Consider the following 16,046-nt stretch of genomic DNA (forward strand, 5'->3'; position numbering starts at 1 on the left):
TCCGCGGCAAGTTTTGATAGATTTCTTCCACTGCTGCCTAGAACCGGATGAGTGGGAGATAGAGCGCACGGACATCGCCATGAAGCACAAACTAGGCGGAGGACAATATGGAGATGTCTATGAGGCAGTGTGGAAGCGTTATAATATTACTGTGGCTGTTAAAACATTAAAGGTATGTTACAATTATTGTTGTGTTTATAACTGATCTTAGTCAAGTTATATTTTGAAGCTGTAGTTGTTTATATTGCAACAGCTGACTCAGGTGTGATTGATCTACAAATCAGAGTTAATCTGTTCTTATGTATCATATCTGTTTTTACATTATTTTGTTCATGTTTTTTTCAGGAGGACACCATGGCCCTAAAGGATTTTTTGGAAGAGGCAGCAATTATGAAGGCAATGAAACATCCCAACCTTGTGCAGCTCCTTGGTGTGTGTACTCGAGAACCACCTTTCTACATCGTGACTGAATTCATGTCACGAGGAAATCTACTAGACTACTTGCGGGTTTGCAATCGAGAGGAAGTCAATGAAGTGGTACTCTTGTACATGGCTACACAAATTGCTGCAGCTATGGAACACCTCGAGAGTAATAACTTTATTCATAGGTAAGGAAAGGAAATATTTCTTAAGCAAGGAAATTGAAAAACATTCAAAGGAAAGGAAATTAACACTTCATATGATAGGTGAATGATACAAAAAAGATAAAGAGACTTTGAAGGAAGTAGAACTGCTTGAAGGAAGATCATTTAGATGGGGTATTGGCTGCATGTTGTTATGGCAAAGTAGCATGTAGTTGATACTTTAGGGTCTATATGGGGTGTACCTATGGTCCAGAGCCACAGATCATTTTGTCTGTGATAGAGGAGGACTCTGCTTACAGAGAAATGATGAAACTTTTATTATACTGCTACTGTCCCTCCGTTATGCTATCCCCCAACCCCTTGTTACTGTCCTGTACCATTTCTCTGAATTTCATTTTCTTGTTTCGCCTACCCTGTGGTGAAGGAAAAGAATGCTGCCACTAAGTATTCCCACTTGGATTGTAAGAGGCAAGAAAAATGGGACAGGGATTGGGACCAGGCACACAGGGGACATTCCTAAAAAAAGTAAAGGCATAAGAGGGTCTTGGAGTTTTCCAACCAGCACCCTAAGGTTTGAGTCTTTTAATGTGCATGGATGTGGTACAGATGAGAGAAAAAGGGAAGAGATAGGTAGTATGTTTGTGAGAAGAAAGATGGATGTGTTGGCTTTGAGTGAAACTAAGTTGAGAGGGAAGGGAGAGTGTGAGTTTGGGAGTGTAGTTGGGAGGTTCTCAGGAGTGAAGAGAGGGTGAGGGAGAGAGGGTAAATGAAGAGATAGGTAAATGTGTAGTGGAGTGGAAGGAGGTTTCTTCAAGGGTAATGTGGATGAAGGTGAAACTGAGAAAGGAGATGTGGGTTTTTGTAAGTGTATATGGGCCTGGTAGTGAGAAGAGTGTAGAAGAAAGAGAGGCTTTTTGGATAGATTTAAATGAGTGCATAGAGGGATTAGGGAGGAATATCAGTGTAGTAGTATTGGGAGAACTTAATCTCTTCAGTACGGGCCAAAATCTCGCGGGCAGCATCAGCTGCCAGACGTACAATGTGTCATAATAATACTCGCATCATAAAATATAGTCACCGCTTATATCGATCGTTCTCTCTTTCACCCGTGAATTTTGATAACCATAGAAAATGTGATGAAGACAGTTTAGAGAGTATGTCATTACGCAGGGGCAACTACAATAAATATAATCAAGACGCCGATATGGCAGCCTCGCATATCCACTTGCTCCTCATGCCGCCTACGTATGCAGCACCATATGGAAGGGGTTAATGCTAGAGTAGGAAATGAACCAATCGACGGAGTGGTTGGGAAATGTGGAGTTCCAGGAAAGAATTGTAGTGGAGGGTTGATGGTGATGTGTCTAGAGAGTTGATGATAACAAATACAGTGTTTCGGAAGAAAGTCAAGCATAAGTACACATGGGAGAGGGTGGTGGATGGAAGGGTGGTAGAGGATTAATGGACCATGTAGTGGTAGATAGGAGTATAATAGGAAGAGTTAAGGGTGTATGTGTTCTAAGGGGGGAGAGTGGAGGAGTATCAGATCATTTTTGGTGGAAGGTAAATTGAGAGTGGAGGATAGATAAAGAGGAAAAGGACAAAATTTTGGTAGGGAGGTGCTAAGAGTGAACACTTTAAATGAGAAGGAAAAGGAGTACAAGAAGCTGAGAGAGGAATGGGAGGGAGTGAAGGATAGAGTAGAACTAGGAGTGGAGGAGGAATGGGGATGGTTCAAGGAAGGAGTCACAGTGTGCAAAGATGGTGTGTGGAACAAGAAGGATGGGAGGAAATAGAAGGAAGGGTAGTGAGTGGTGGGATGAGGAAGCAAAGAAGGTTGTTGAAGAGAAGAAGCGAGCTTTCACAGGTTGGTTACAAAATAGGACGAGGGAGTCATATGAGAGGTACAAAGAAAAGAGAAGAGAGGTAAAGCACAAGGTAAAGGAGGCAAAGAGGAGAGCAGATGTGAAATGGGGTAAGAGTATGACAGAAAAATTTGAAAGTAATAAAAAGATGTTTTGGGAAGAAATTAAGAGAGGAAGAGGAGGCGAATAAAAGTAGAGAGGAAAAGGTAAAAGGTGCAGATGGAGAGATGATAATGGAAGAGAAGGCAGTAAGAGGAAGATGGGCAGAGTATTTTAGGGAGTTGCTAAATGTGAAGGAGGATAGGGAGGGAAAGATAGTTGCAGTGGGAAGTGCAAAGAAAATGACTGTGATGAGTGAGGAAAATGGAGGAGAAATAAGGAAGGATGAAGTGAAGGCAGTTAAGATGATGAGAGCAGGTAAGGCACCTGGTCTGGATGGATGCCATGCAGAATGTCTAAAAAAAAAAGGAGGTACAGTGATGGTGGACTGGCTGGTGGCATTATTTAATGTTTGTTTAACCACTTCCATACGGTGCCGCCTACGTAGGCGGCATGAGGAGCAAGTAGGTACTCGCTGATGCTGAAGTCGCCATCTTGATTATATTTATTGTAGTTGTACCTACGTAATTTTCATTCTCTCTAAACTGGCTTCATCAGTTTTCTATGGTTATCAAAATACACAGGTGAAAGAGAACGGACAATTTAGCACTGACTTTATTTTTTATCATGCGATTATTATTTCGAGACATCGCACGTCGGGCAGCTAATGCTGCCAGACGTGCGATGTGCCCCGGAGGGAAGAGGTTAAGAAAGGGTAGAGTGCCGGAGGACTGGAGGAGTGCCTGTATAGTTCCACTCTACAAGGGAAAAGGGGACAAGTGTGAGTGTAGTAGTTTCAGAGGGATTAGCTTATTAAGTGTAGTTGAGAAGGCTTATGGGAGGATCTTGATTGAGAGGATTAGGAGAGGAACAGAGGGAGTAATTGGTGAGGAACAGTGTGGATTGAGGACAGGTAGAGGTTGCGTAGATCAGATTTTTGTGGTAAGACAGATATGTGAGAAAGCTATAGGAAAAGGTAAGGATGTTTTTTGGGCTTTTATTGATCTGGAAAAAGCTTATGATAGGGTAGACAGGAAGGCACTGTGGGAGGTTTTGCAGATATACGAGATAGGAGGAAAACTTCTAGGAGCTGTCAGGTGTTTTTACAATAGTAGAGCATGTGTCAGGATTAGGAATGGAGAGAGTTAGTGGTTCGAGGTAAAGGTGGGACTTCATCATGGATGTGTTATGTTGTCCTGGCTGTTCAACTTATACATGGATGGGGTGGTGAGAGACGTAAATGCAAGGGTAGTGGGTCAGGGATTGGAGATGGTTAAAGAAAATGGAGAAAAGTGGGGGATAAGCCAGCAGTTGTTTGTGGACGACACTGTGCATGTAGCAGAATCAGAGGAGGGATTGAGGAAATTGGTGACTGAGTTTGGGAGAGTGTGTGAAAGAAGAAAGTTGAAGATGAATGTGGGTAAAAGTAAGGTGACGAGATGTACAAAGGGTGAAAGTGGCAGCAGGCTGGAAGTGAACATTAAGGGAGAGCAATTGGAGGAATTGAATAGTTTTAGGTACTTGGGTGCGAATGTGGCAGGAAAGGAAGGAGTGAAGGTGGAGGTAGAATGTAGATTGAGAGAAGCAAGTAAATGCCTTGGTGGAATAAAGGACTGTGGGAAGTGCTTATAGGTGAATGTGTCATAAAAGCTGTTCAATTTCTTTGGTGAACTTATGTATTCTTACTCTATCGGAAAGAGTATTATTGCATACTAAATTGTTTTAGTATCGTATATATTACGTGTAGTTAATTTTTTTTTTTTTTTTTTTTTTTTTCTATGGTATCTGTGATCATTGAAGTATCCATAGGCATAGGTAATCATTTTTTTTTTATGATTTTTTAATTTTGAATAGTAGAAACTTCAGTGAAAATCTGCTATGATAAATGAAACAAAAAAATTAAGTTACAGTTTCCTTTATTTTTTTTCTTGCCAAATTAAAGTATTACTATTTCTCTTTACAAATTCGAAAGAATGAATAAAATCAGACAAAAAGAAACAGAATATGGCTATTTAAATATAAAAAACACATGTGCGTGACTGGTAGGCTGACAGATACGTGACAGGGCGACTTCCTTTCTCCTTTAGCTTTGAAGAGATACTGAGATCCTTGTGGTGATTGATGATTTAGTGTTGGGCAAGTTGCCAGATATCTCCATAAATATTAATTATAGGAAACAAAACAGAACTGTCTATCAAAATTTTGACTTTATTTCAATATACAGAATGTTTTTTCGTGCAATGGGGTTGCCAGAGGTTGCCAAAAGTTTATCTATTTTATTTTATATATAAGAAAAGAAACAGAATTGAGCTGTAATATTTGGTTAAAGTGTTACCACCATCATAGATAATCTTTTGAAATGTTTACCTAAAATTAGTTAATTTTCCAGAATTTTTCGTGTTTTCGCGCCCCACAGCCCCTTAAAAAGTGTTATGAAAAATAGACATTTGGGAATGGATGTTAAGAGGAGATTGTATGAAGGAGTGATTGTGTCAATAGCACTGTATGGGGCAGAAACATGGAACATAAGAGAGGAAGAGAGAAGGGGTGTGAATGTGTTTGAGATGAGGTGTCTGAGAAGTATGATGGGGGTTACTAGGCTAGATAGAGTGAGAAATGAGGAGGTGAGGAGGAGAACAGGGGTTGTAAGGGAGTTGGGAGATAGAGTGGATGAAAGAGTATTAGTGTGGTTTGGACACACAAAGAATGAGTGAAGAAAGACTAGTAAAAGAGGTGGAAGGCAGATGTGGAGTGAGTGAACATGAGGGGGCATCCTAGGACAAGATGGATGGATGGGGTAAAAGGGGCTTTGGGGAAAAGGGGAATGTCTGTTGAGGAAGGACAGGAGAGGACAGAAGACGGGTGAATGGAGAATGATTGTATATGGATGATGATGTGATGCATGAGGTGGAATGGGTGGGGGGATGGGGGTTGAGGTAGTATGTGTGAGAAAAAATTGACGCAGCCCAAAGGGATTTCTCCCCATCTCCTCTCCTGCATGAGGGGACAGAGAGGGGGGGTCACCAATTTAATGAAGCAGCTTTGCTGTGGATGTGTTGTGTTTTGCGACACTGCTTCTGACCCAGGGCAGTGGACAAGATACAGGGATGACCTGTCACTCAGGAGGTGCCAAGATAAGAGGGAGGGTAGAGGGTGTTGGGGAGTGGAGTGTATTGGGGATGGAATGGGTGGGAATGGTTTTTATGCCTTTGTTTTTTGGCTAACTCCCTTGAAAGGGGAAAAAGCCTTTGGTATATGTATGTAAATAGTTTAGATTAGAACAGTTAAACAATCCTGTGCCCCAGTTCTCTAGCCAGGGACTCTGCCCATGGTATTCAGTTCAATTAAGTGGAGAGATATTGTGTTGCTGTCTGGAACTGGATTATTGACTGCATGGTAGGTGGCATAAAATCAGTACTTTAGGAACTGTTTTATGACACCTTTGTTGACCAGATCTACACATCATTCATTTATGTTTAGATTAGAATATATTAAGGCGTGATGAAACACTTCCACTATTGTTGTGCCTCTTTTCTGGTGTCCTCATGAATCTATATTTAATGATTTCTAAGGCTCCATATCTTCCCTTTCTGATCTGTAGTGGAGCAGAAGAAATAATGCAGCCACCATGTTACTGTATGTGTTGTAGAGAGTGACTAGATGGGATGGAGTGTGGGGACTGTGGATACCCTTGTCTTTATTTTTCATTTATGAAGAATTGAGGCACAAGAAGGTTTGGGAGAATTCCATCCTGAACCTAGGCAGTGGGTTGAGGGGTAGGGATGGCCTTTCATCCACAAGGAGCTAAGATAAAAGGGAAATAGATTAGTGTGGGATGGGTTAGTGGATGGGTGTATACCATGGCTGACTATCTATCTACCAAGGGCTTCTTCCCCTTAATAAGAGAGGTAGCCAAGTCAAAGACGTGCACCCACCTTTTCCACTTCCATTCACCACCCTTGTTACCCTGTCACTTTAGCTCCTCATGGATGAAGGGTCATCCCTGTATCCCACTCACTGCCCTGGGTCAGAAGCATTGTAGCAAGACAAGCACATCCACTGTAAGGCCGCTTTGCTTAATTGGCTATCCCCTTCTCTATCCCCTCATGCAGAAAAAGGGATGGTGAGAAATTCCCTCAGGCTGTGTCAAAATATCATTCATACATAACCACTCCCTACCCATCCCTTCCTTGCATCACAGTATCATCTAAACAAAGCCATTCTCCACTCACTCCAATCTCCTGCCTTCTCCCTTCCTTACTCAACAGACATTCCCCTCTTGCTTAATACCCCTTTCACCCCATCCATCCATCTCATTCTTGGTTGTCCCCTCAAGTTCACTCCCTCCACTCCTGCCTTCCACACCTCTTTTACTAATCTTTCTTCCAGACCCAAGGCAGTGGACAAGATGCAGGGGTAAGAGGGAGGGAAGAGGGTGGAGGGAAGTGGAGTGTGATAGGGATGGAATGGGTGGGAGTGGTTTTAATGCCTTTGTTTTTCTGGCTACCTCCTTTGTAAGGGGGAAAAAAGCCTTTGGTATATGTATGTCTTCATTCATTCTTTTAATGTGTCCAAACCATCCCTATACTCTTTCATCAACCCTATCTGCCATCACCTTTTCCACCCCAGCTCTACTCATCTTCTCATTTCTCACTCTATCCAACCTTGTAACCCCTACCATACTTCTCAGACATTTCATCTCAAACACATTTAAACTTTTCTTCTCTTCCTCTCTTAGATTCCATGTCTCCTCCCAGTATGGTGTCATTGGCAAAATCACCCCTTCATATAAGCTCCTCTTTGCATCCATTCCCAAATGCCTATTTCTGATTACACTTTTTAATCCCCCAAGGCATTCACATGCTTCTCTCAATCTACAATTTACTTCCACTGCCAATCCTCCCTTTCCTGCCTCATGTAATCCCAAATACCTAAAGCTATCCACTTCCTCCGACCTCTCTCTTTTAAGACTTACTTCCAACTCAGTGTCATCCTCTTCCCTTGTACATCTCATTACCATACATTTACCCACATTTAACTTCAACTTTCTCCTATTGCATACCCTCTCTAACTCTGTCACAAACTCCCATAGTTCCTCCTCTGACCCTACCACAAGTGCAGTGTCATCACCAAACAAGAACTGGCTCACCTCCCATTTTCTCTCCATTTAATTTAACCATCTCTAGTCCCCTACCCATTACCCTCTTCTTTACCTCCCACACTACCCCATCCATATACACATTGAACAGCCATGGTGATATGACATCCCTGTTGCAGACCCACCTTTACCTCAAACCATTCATTCTCCATTTCCAATTGTAACACAGGCTCCACTATTCTCGTAAAAACTCTTGACTGCCCTGAACATCTTTCCCTCAATTTCATTATCTATAAAACCTCCCACAGTGCCTTTCAGTCTACCCTGTATTCAGGGATGGAATGGGTGGGAATAATGTTATGCCTTTTCCCTTTTGGCTACCTCCCTTGTAAGGGGGAAAAAGCCTTGGTATATGTATGTATAAAGGCCCCCCCAAAAAAAATCCTTATCTTTTGCTAAAGCTTTTTTACATATCTGCCTGACCACAAAACTCTGATCCACACAACCCCAACCTTTCCTAAACTCACACTGTTCCTCTGTTCCTCTCATAATCCTCTAAATTGAAACCCTCCCATAAACCTTCCCAATTATGCTCAACATACTGATCCCTCTGAAACTACTACACTCACATTTGCCCCCTTAATAATGAAATTATTAATACTTTGCAGAGACTTGGCAGCTCGAAACTGCTTAGTGGGTGAGAACCATCTGGTCAAGGTTGCTGACTTTGGTTTGGCAAGGTTAATGAGAGATGACACTTACACAGCACATGCTGGTGCTAAGTTCCCAATCAAGTGGACTGCACCTGAAGGATTAGCATACAACAAATTTTCTACAAAGGTATATAGTTGTATGTTTGTACTGCATTTAGGGGATTTTCAGGTAATTTTTTGGTAAGAAGAGATATTGTGAATGGAAGAAAAGTAGAAGAGGAGGAAAAGGGAGGGAGGTAGAAAAATGCTGAGAATAAGCAAATTACGTGAGAAGGATAGAGACAGAATACCAGGAGAAACTGAGACACATGTGGGAGTTGTGTGTATGTGGGGGGTGGGGTAAATGGGGAAGAAGAATAGAATACCAGGAGGAACTGAGATAAAGTGTGGGTGGTGGTGGGGGAGGTAAATTGGAAACAGGAGTAGAAAAAAATGGGTACGTTATAAGGAGGAAATGATGAAGTGCTCAGAGATGGTTTGTGGGATGAAAAGGATGGGAAGAAACAAAAGAAGAGGCAGTGAATGGTGGGATGAAGAGGTGAGGGTGGTGGTGGAAGGAAGGTGATTACATGAGGATTGGAGAAGCACCTGAGAGGTACAAAAAGAAGAGAGGAGAAGCAAAACAATCTGAGGGAGACAAAAAGGAGGGAAAATATTAAATAGGATAGAAGTTTGATAGAATTTTGAAAAAAAAAAAAAAAAAAAGATTGGAAAGAAGTAGAGAGAATGAGGAGGGTGAATCAGGTAGAGGAAATGGTAAAGGGTTCAGATGGTCAAGTGTTAACGGAATTAAAGGTTGCAAGGGAAAGATGAATAGAGTATTTCAGGGAATTGTCGAATATAGAGGAAGTTAGGGATTGATTGATTAATTGTGGCAGTGAAAGGTCCAAGGAAAGTGACTGTGATGAGAGAAAAGAATGACAGGATTATAGGAAAAGATAATTTGCAAAGAGCACTGAAAGTGATGAAAGCTGCCAAGGTGCCTGGCTTTAATGGGAGTACCTTCACTGGCCTTCCTTATAAGTAGGAAGAATTGATTTATTTATCCATTTATCTTTTAAGAATAATTAAGTCATGCAGTGAATTGGGTAAAGGTTAATCAAACATTTTGTCAACAGTCTGATGTTTGGGCATTTGGCATCCTGCTGTGGGAAATTGCTACATATGGTGTCTCTCCGTATCCTGGTGTAGATTTGACCAATGTATATCATCTGTTAGAGTCTGGATACAGGTAAGATTTACAAAAAAAAAATTCTATTTTTGAATTTGATTTTATATATTCACCTATAGTCAGCGCAAGGAGAAATGACTGATAAGGCGGGGCTAGGAGATTTCCCGGTGTTGCCACACATGGGCATCCATGGCGAGAACGTGCATGTGGATGCAATGTTTTCTGAATGCAGTGTGAGGGGGGCGGGGCCAGAGATTAGATGTAGCGGCAACGTCGCTCTCTCTTTTCCATATGCCATGTCTAGACTCAAAGAAATGAAACCTTTGTATAGAAAACATTGCTTTGATTTTTACCTCAGTGGTGGTGTGTGACAAAAATTATAATATAATCATATGTGGCAACATTATAAAATCATAAAATAGAATTATAAAATAAGATAAAATTATGAAATAATTAGATGTGGCACCACAGGGGAACTCCCAGTGCTCCGCCCTAACGGCCAGTTCTCAGTGCAACGGGTATAGTTATTCTATTTTATGTCAGTAATATTGTGAATATTTTGACATTGGTTTAAATGATTATTGAGGCTATTATAGAATCAGAATGAGTTCAGATATTATTTTAAATTATATTCAGATTCTTATTTGCTTAGATTAAAGCAGGATTTTGTTACCATGTAGTTGTGCATCCTGTAGAACTTGAATTTCATGTTTTAGTATGAGCTGACTGATGTAAAGATTTATTTCTTGTTTTTAACATGATATAATTTCCTGTTATTAATCAAAGAAGGTTTTCATTTGAATTGTCAGTATTTTTGTTAACCATATTTCATGACTACAATGAAAAACATGGTAGTGTAATTTTAACCACTTCAGTACAAATTAAATTCTCGCATGCAGCATGAGCTGCCATATGAACCATGCATCACACTACTCACATTATGAAATATAAAGTCACTGCTGTATTACTTGCCCTCTTTTACTCAGAGTAATAGTAAACACAGAAAACGTGGTTAAACCAGTTCACAGAATCTGGGGTAACTCATGTACAACTACAAAAAATGTATATATAATCAAGATGCCGATGCTGGCATCATTGTGTATCCATTCATGCCTCATGACACCAATGTAGGCGTCATTGTACCGAAGTGGTTAATGATTTATTGACTTTATTGTATGTGTTCTTGCTCTGTAGTTGTGTATCCTGTAGAATATGAATTTCATGTTTTAGTAATAGCTGACTGATGTAAAGGTTTATTTCCTGTTATTAATATATGTGAATTTCTTGGTACAGGATGGACTGCCCTCAGGGTTGCCCAGCACGAGTATATGAACTAATGAAAAAGTGTTGGTTGTGGACCCCTGCTGACAGACCCACTTTCTCCTACATTCACCACGCACTAGAGACCATGTTCCAAGAGACGTCAATCACTGAAGGTAATTAATCATCTAGTACCCAGAGACCCCCATTTAAGTTGAATGAAATCATGGTAGCCAGAAATCATCAAAGGTTACGTAGGTGTTCAAGAGTTGTTGATTTTTAAGTCTCCAGATGTCCTTGTTAACCTGAATGAAATAGGTTGGCACTACCCAGAACAAAATTTTATATTGTGGAAGGCTTTAAGGGCTAAGCATTGCAAGTAGGAAGAGTTGAGAATTAGATAAAGAAGGGTGGTTGTCAGTAGTTTTGTTGTGGTCACTAAGTGGAACTTTGTTATGTAATGAGATGGATGTGTGGGGATGAGGGTTCTTGCATATCATTTTCATGTGTTGTTCTGTGGAAAGGATTTCAGAACAGAGCACTGAGAGTAATAATGGGATGTACTTAGACTACCCCAATGGACCCTTGGATATAGAAACTTAAATCCTTTCCATAAAACACCACATGGAAATGATAGGAACATAATTCTATGCCAGAACCCATGACACCACACAACCATCATACTGCATCTCACAAGCACCACCAACAGAACTCAATAACAACAACAAAAAACTACACCCTCAGCATATTATTCAAACATTTAATACATCCACACAAAAACAAGCTCACACTCAGATCACTAAACTAGACCTTCAAGACAAACCACTTAACTTCATACTCTACTAACATTTCCCTGACATAATCTACAAAGAACAAAGTTAAAAAGCTCTCCCACATCAGGTGAGAACTATGTTGACATGCTCACATTCAGAACACCATTCAGTATTGAAACTATATCAACACAGAATAGGCCTGACCACTAATTCAAACTGACTCAGATGTAATCACCACACAAAAGACACAGAACACCTCATATTACAGTGCCTCTCACTAACAATCCCTGGACAACAGCACAATATTCCTTTCCTGAGTGACTTGTGGACCTTCCCAGAGAACTTTGCCAGTTATCTGAAGGCTGTGGGTCTTCTACAAGAGAGACCAGGGGCAATGGATTGATTGATTGATTGATTACCTCTGAGCAGTGTGAAGCCAGGTTATTTCATCCTTTTAATGATTATTATTGTATTGTAATGGATTTCAACCTCAGATATTGAATCACATGTTTACATTTAACATTTGTGCAGAGGTTGAGCAGCAGCTAGCAGCTGGAGGGTCAAAAAAGTCAAGAGGAATGGGGAGTGGGCAGCAGCAGCAGTCTCAACAGCAACAGCAGTGGAATGAAGACCATCAGCCAACAAGTCCAAGAGCTGTGTCCTCATCCAGACAGTGAGTAACAGCCAAAAAGTTGGAAAAAAGAAAGTGTGTGTGCCTGTTTGTCTGTTTGTGTGTGTAAGAGTAATGGAGAGTAGATGTAAATGGATGAGGGAATAACACTGCCCAAAGGAATAGTCTTCCATGATCAATAAATTTCTAATTGGATGGACAGGGAAGGGGGTTGCCATTTAATGAGGCAGTAGGGCTAAACCAGCTTCAGGTGTCAGTCCCTACTGTAGAAGTGCTATGTCTTGCTGCATTGTCTCTGACTTAAGCAGTGTGGCAGGAGACAGGGATGACCTTTTATCCACAAGATGTTAAGATAGGAGGGACAACAAATGGTTTTGGGACAGGTTTAGGATGGGTGTATGTTTTGATTGAACTACCTCCCTTATAAAGAAAAAAGGCTTTTTGTTATCAATGCATGTGGTTAGAAATTTTATCATTATATACATCAGGTCTTATTTACTTATTTGATATGTACCCAGAATTAATCGAAACCATGGAAACAACGGGGATGAAGCAAACAACGTACAGCTGGACATGAGATCAGGACCTGCCATCCTCTCAGCGCGCTCAACGGTGGTCCAGTTGCGGAGAGCCACTAACAAGAAGGGCAAGCAGGCACCAGCGCCTCCCAAGCGGACCAGGTGAGAATAAAGGGAGAGGGATGTGGGGGAGGGGGGAGAGAAGGGATGAGAATGAGTGGAGAGTAAGAATAGGAATAATAATAATTGTTGCCTTGTGTTTCACTGACTAGAAACTTGTAACCCCACAGTGGCCGGTAGTGGCCCTTGGGCCTTCCTAAAGGTCTCTATAGAAAGAAACTTTTGTGTGTTTTCTGTGTTGTATTAACGTGAGACTTTATGTGTCACTGATTGAAAGTATTAGGAAAAAGGGAGCCACTGCTAGTTGTCAGCTCTCCACATGTGAAAAGTTGCAAGAAATACAGTTGAAGATGATAAAGAGATCCTGGGCCCAGTCCAGAGACCATAAAGGCTGCACCTCCAATTCAAGGTGAGGGGGATTGACAAATTTCGAAAATAGGTAGTAAGGAGGGGATTCTCTCTATTCTTCATTTTGCAGGACCACAACAAGTAGGTACCCATCATTAGTCTCAGGAATTAGGAACGATAATGGCAAACCTGCCTCAGTTGTTTAATAGACAGGTGTGATAGGTTGTGGGAGGAGCATCAAGAATATTGTGACCAACTGATGTGAGAAACTTTGTAGACAGAGGGAGGTTAAAATGAGGATTGATGAAAAGGAATATTGGTGTTGGAGAAAGGCCAAAGATCAGACTAGTATAGAGTAACCCTTGGTCTTAACCTCTTCTGTACCAAAGGGTGACAACACAGGTGAATAAAATTATATGTTGATAGCCAGGATAAAACAGCCAACACCCTTTCTATGGAGGAAGTTAACGAAAATAGGTTCATCTAGTTCATTACTGAAGGGGCACCACATAATAAAATCACTGAATAAAATCATTTGGCATAAGCTGGGATGAAACAAATGTATACATATACCAAGGGCTTTATCCCCCTTACAAGGGAGTTAGCCAAAGTCAAAGGCATAAATCCACTCCCACACATTTCATCCCCACATACTCCTCTCCCATTCACCATTCCTCCCTCTTGGCTCCTCCTGGATCCCTGCATCTTGTCCACTACCCTTCACTTATTAGTATAGCCACCCCTTCTCTCCCTCATCCTCTCTTCACTCTTGACACTTTCCCAACTACACTCCCAAACTCATCTATCCCTTTCAACTTAGTTTCACCCAATTCCAGCCCATCCATCTTTCTTCTCACAAACATACATCCTATCTCTTCCCTTTTACTCTCATCTGTACCACATCCACATTCATTAAATGACCGAAACAGTAGGGTTCAGGTTGGAAAACTCCTCCCAGAGCCTTGTATGCCTTTGCTTTTTATAGGAATGTCCCCTTTGGGACTACAGAGGGTAAGATACCTAGTCATATCCCTGTCCCTTTTTTGTTGCCTTTTATGACTCAAATGGAACAGTCGGTGGCAGCATTCTTTCTCCCCCACCACAGGGTTTGTCAAAAAAGGATATTAATATTCAGAGAAGTGGTACAGGACAGTATTAAGAGTGAGGGGACAGCATAATGGAGGGACAGCCAGAGTATAATAAAGTAGCATCATTTCTCTATGAATAGAGATTTCTTCTATCACAGACAAAAGGATGTGTGGCTCTGGTCTGTAGGGGCACCCCGTATAGACCCAAAAGTATCAGCTGCATGCTACTGAGCAGCTTTTAACCCTACAATAACATGCAGCCAATACCCTAGACCATATACAATCTTTGCCAAATATCCCTCTCACACACATTCTTGTTTGTTTGATATCTTGTCCAAGAAGTAGCTTCATTCACTCCATCCACCCACCTTTTCCTGTGTCACTCCTGGCACCAATGAATTTTACATCGTCAAAGGATATGTACTTTTATATACATACATACATACATATACCAAAGGCTTTTCCCCCCTACATGGGGGGTAGCCAAAAAGAAAAAGGCATAGAAACCACTCCCACCCATTCCATTTCCTATATATTCCACTCCCCTCCACCCTCCTCCCTCCCTCTTATCTTGGCACCTCCTGGATGGCGGGTCATCCCTGCATCCTGTCCACTGCCCTGGGTCAGAAGCAGTGTCGCAAGACACAGCACATCCACAGCAAGTCCGCTTCATAATTTCAGTGACCCTCCCTCTCCGTCCCCTCATGCATAAAAGGAGAAGACGGGGAGAAATCCCTTTGGGCTGAGTCAATTTTTTTTGTTTTTTCTCATACATACTTCCTCACCCCCCATCCCCCACCCACTCCCCCTCATGCATCACAGCATCATCTATACACAACCCCTCTCCATTCACCCCTATCTTCTGTCCTCTGCTATCCTTCCTCCACAGACATTCCGCTCTTTTGTAATGCCCCTTTCACCCCATCCATCCATCTCATCCTAGGACGCCCCCTCATATTCACTCCTTCCACCTCTGCCTTCCACACTTCTTTTACTAATCTTTCTTCACTCATTCTTTCCATGTGTCCAAACCATCCTAATACCCTTTCATCAACCCTATCTCCCAGTTCCCTTTCCACCCCTGTTCTCCTCCTCACCTCCTCATTTCTCACACTATGTAGCCTAGTAACCCCTATCATACTTCTCAGACATTTCATTTCAAACACATTCAAACTCCTCTCTTCCTCTCTCATGTTCCATGTTTCTGCCCCGTACAATGCTGTTGGCACAATCACTCCTTCATATAACCTCCTCTTAGCATCCATTCCCAGATGTCTATTCCTCATTACACTTTTCAATCCACCAAGGCATTTACTCGTTTCTCTCAATCTACATTCTACCTCCACCCCCGCTCCTCCCTTTTCTGCCACATTTGCACCCAAGTATCTAAAACTATCCACTTCCTCCAGTCTTTCACCCTTAATGCTCACTTCCAGCCTGCTGTCACTCTCTCCCCTTGTACATTTCATCACCTTACTTTTACCAACATTTATCTTCAGCTTACTTCTTTCACACACCTCAGACTCTGTCACTAACTTCCTCAATCCCTCCTCTGATCCTGCTACAAGCGCAGTGTCGTCAGCAAACAACAACTGGCTCACCTCCCACTTTTCACCATTTTCTTTAACCATCTCCAACCCCTGACCCACTACCCTTGCATTCACCTCTCGCACCACCCCATCCATGTAAAGATTGAACAGCCAGGGCGACATAACACATCCCTGACGAAGTCTCACCTTTACCTCAAAACATTCACTCTCTCCATTTCTAATCCTAAC

At 41.7% G+C, this 16,046-nt stretch overlaps 1 protein-coding gene across 4 annotated transcripts in view; it reads left to right on the forward strand.

Annotated features, from left to right (window-relative positions):
* Abl (tyrosine-protein kinase Abl) overlaps nt 1-16,046 on the forward strand; it is a 110,469-nt gene that overhangs the window by 60,756 nt on the left and 33,667 nt on the right. For 3 of the 4 annotated variants that reach the window (XM_076212362.1, XM_076212365.1, XM_076212374.1), the window contains exons 5-11: nt 12-172; nt 346-608; nt 8,315-8,486; nt 9,478-9,590; nt 10,824-10,966; nt 12,095-12,236; nt 12,713-12,874. In XM_076212362.1, coding sequence (XP_076068477.1) covers nt 12-172; nt 346-608; nt 8,315-8,486; nt 9,478-9,590; nt 10,824-10,966; nt 12,095-12,236; nt 12,713-12,874 — 1,156 coding nt within the window. The remainder of the gene's footprint in view (nt 1-11; nt 173-345; nt 609-8,314; nt 8,487-9,477; nt 9,591-10,823; nt 10,967-12,094; nt 12,237-12,712; nt 12,875-16,046) is intronic. The other variant, XM_076212373.1, reaches the window with a different exon arrangement.

Source organism: Oratosquilla oratoria, chromosome 2 (assembly GCF_046742065.1).
Source record: "Oratosquilla oratoria isolate Oo_2021 chromosome 2, ASM4674206v1, whole genome shotgun sequence".
Taxonomy (NCBI): Eukaryota; Metazoa; Arthropoda; class Malacostraca; order Stomatopoda; family Squillidae; genus Oratosquilla; species Oratosquilla oratoria.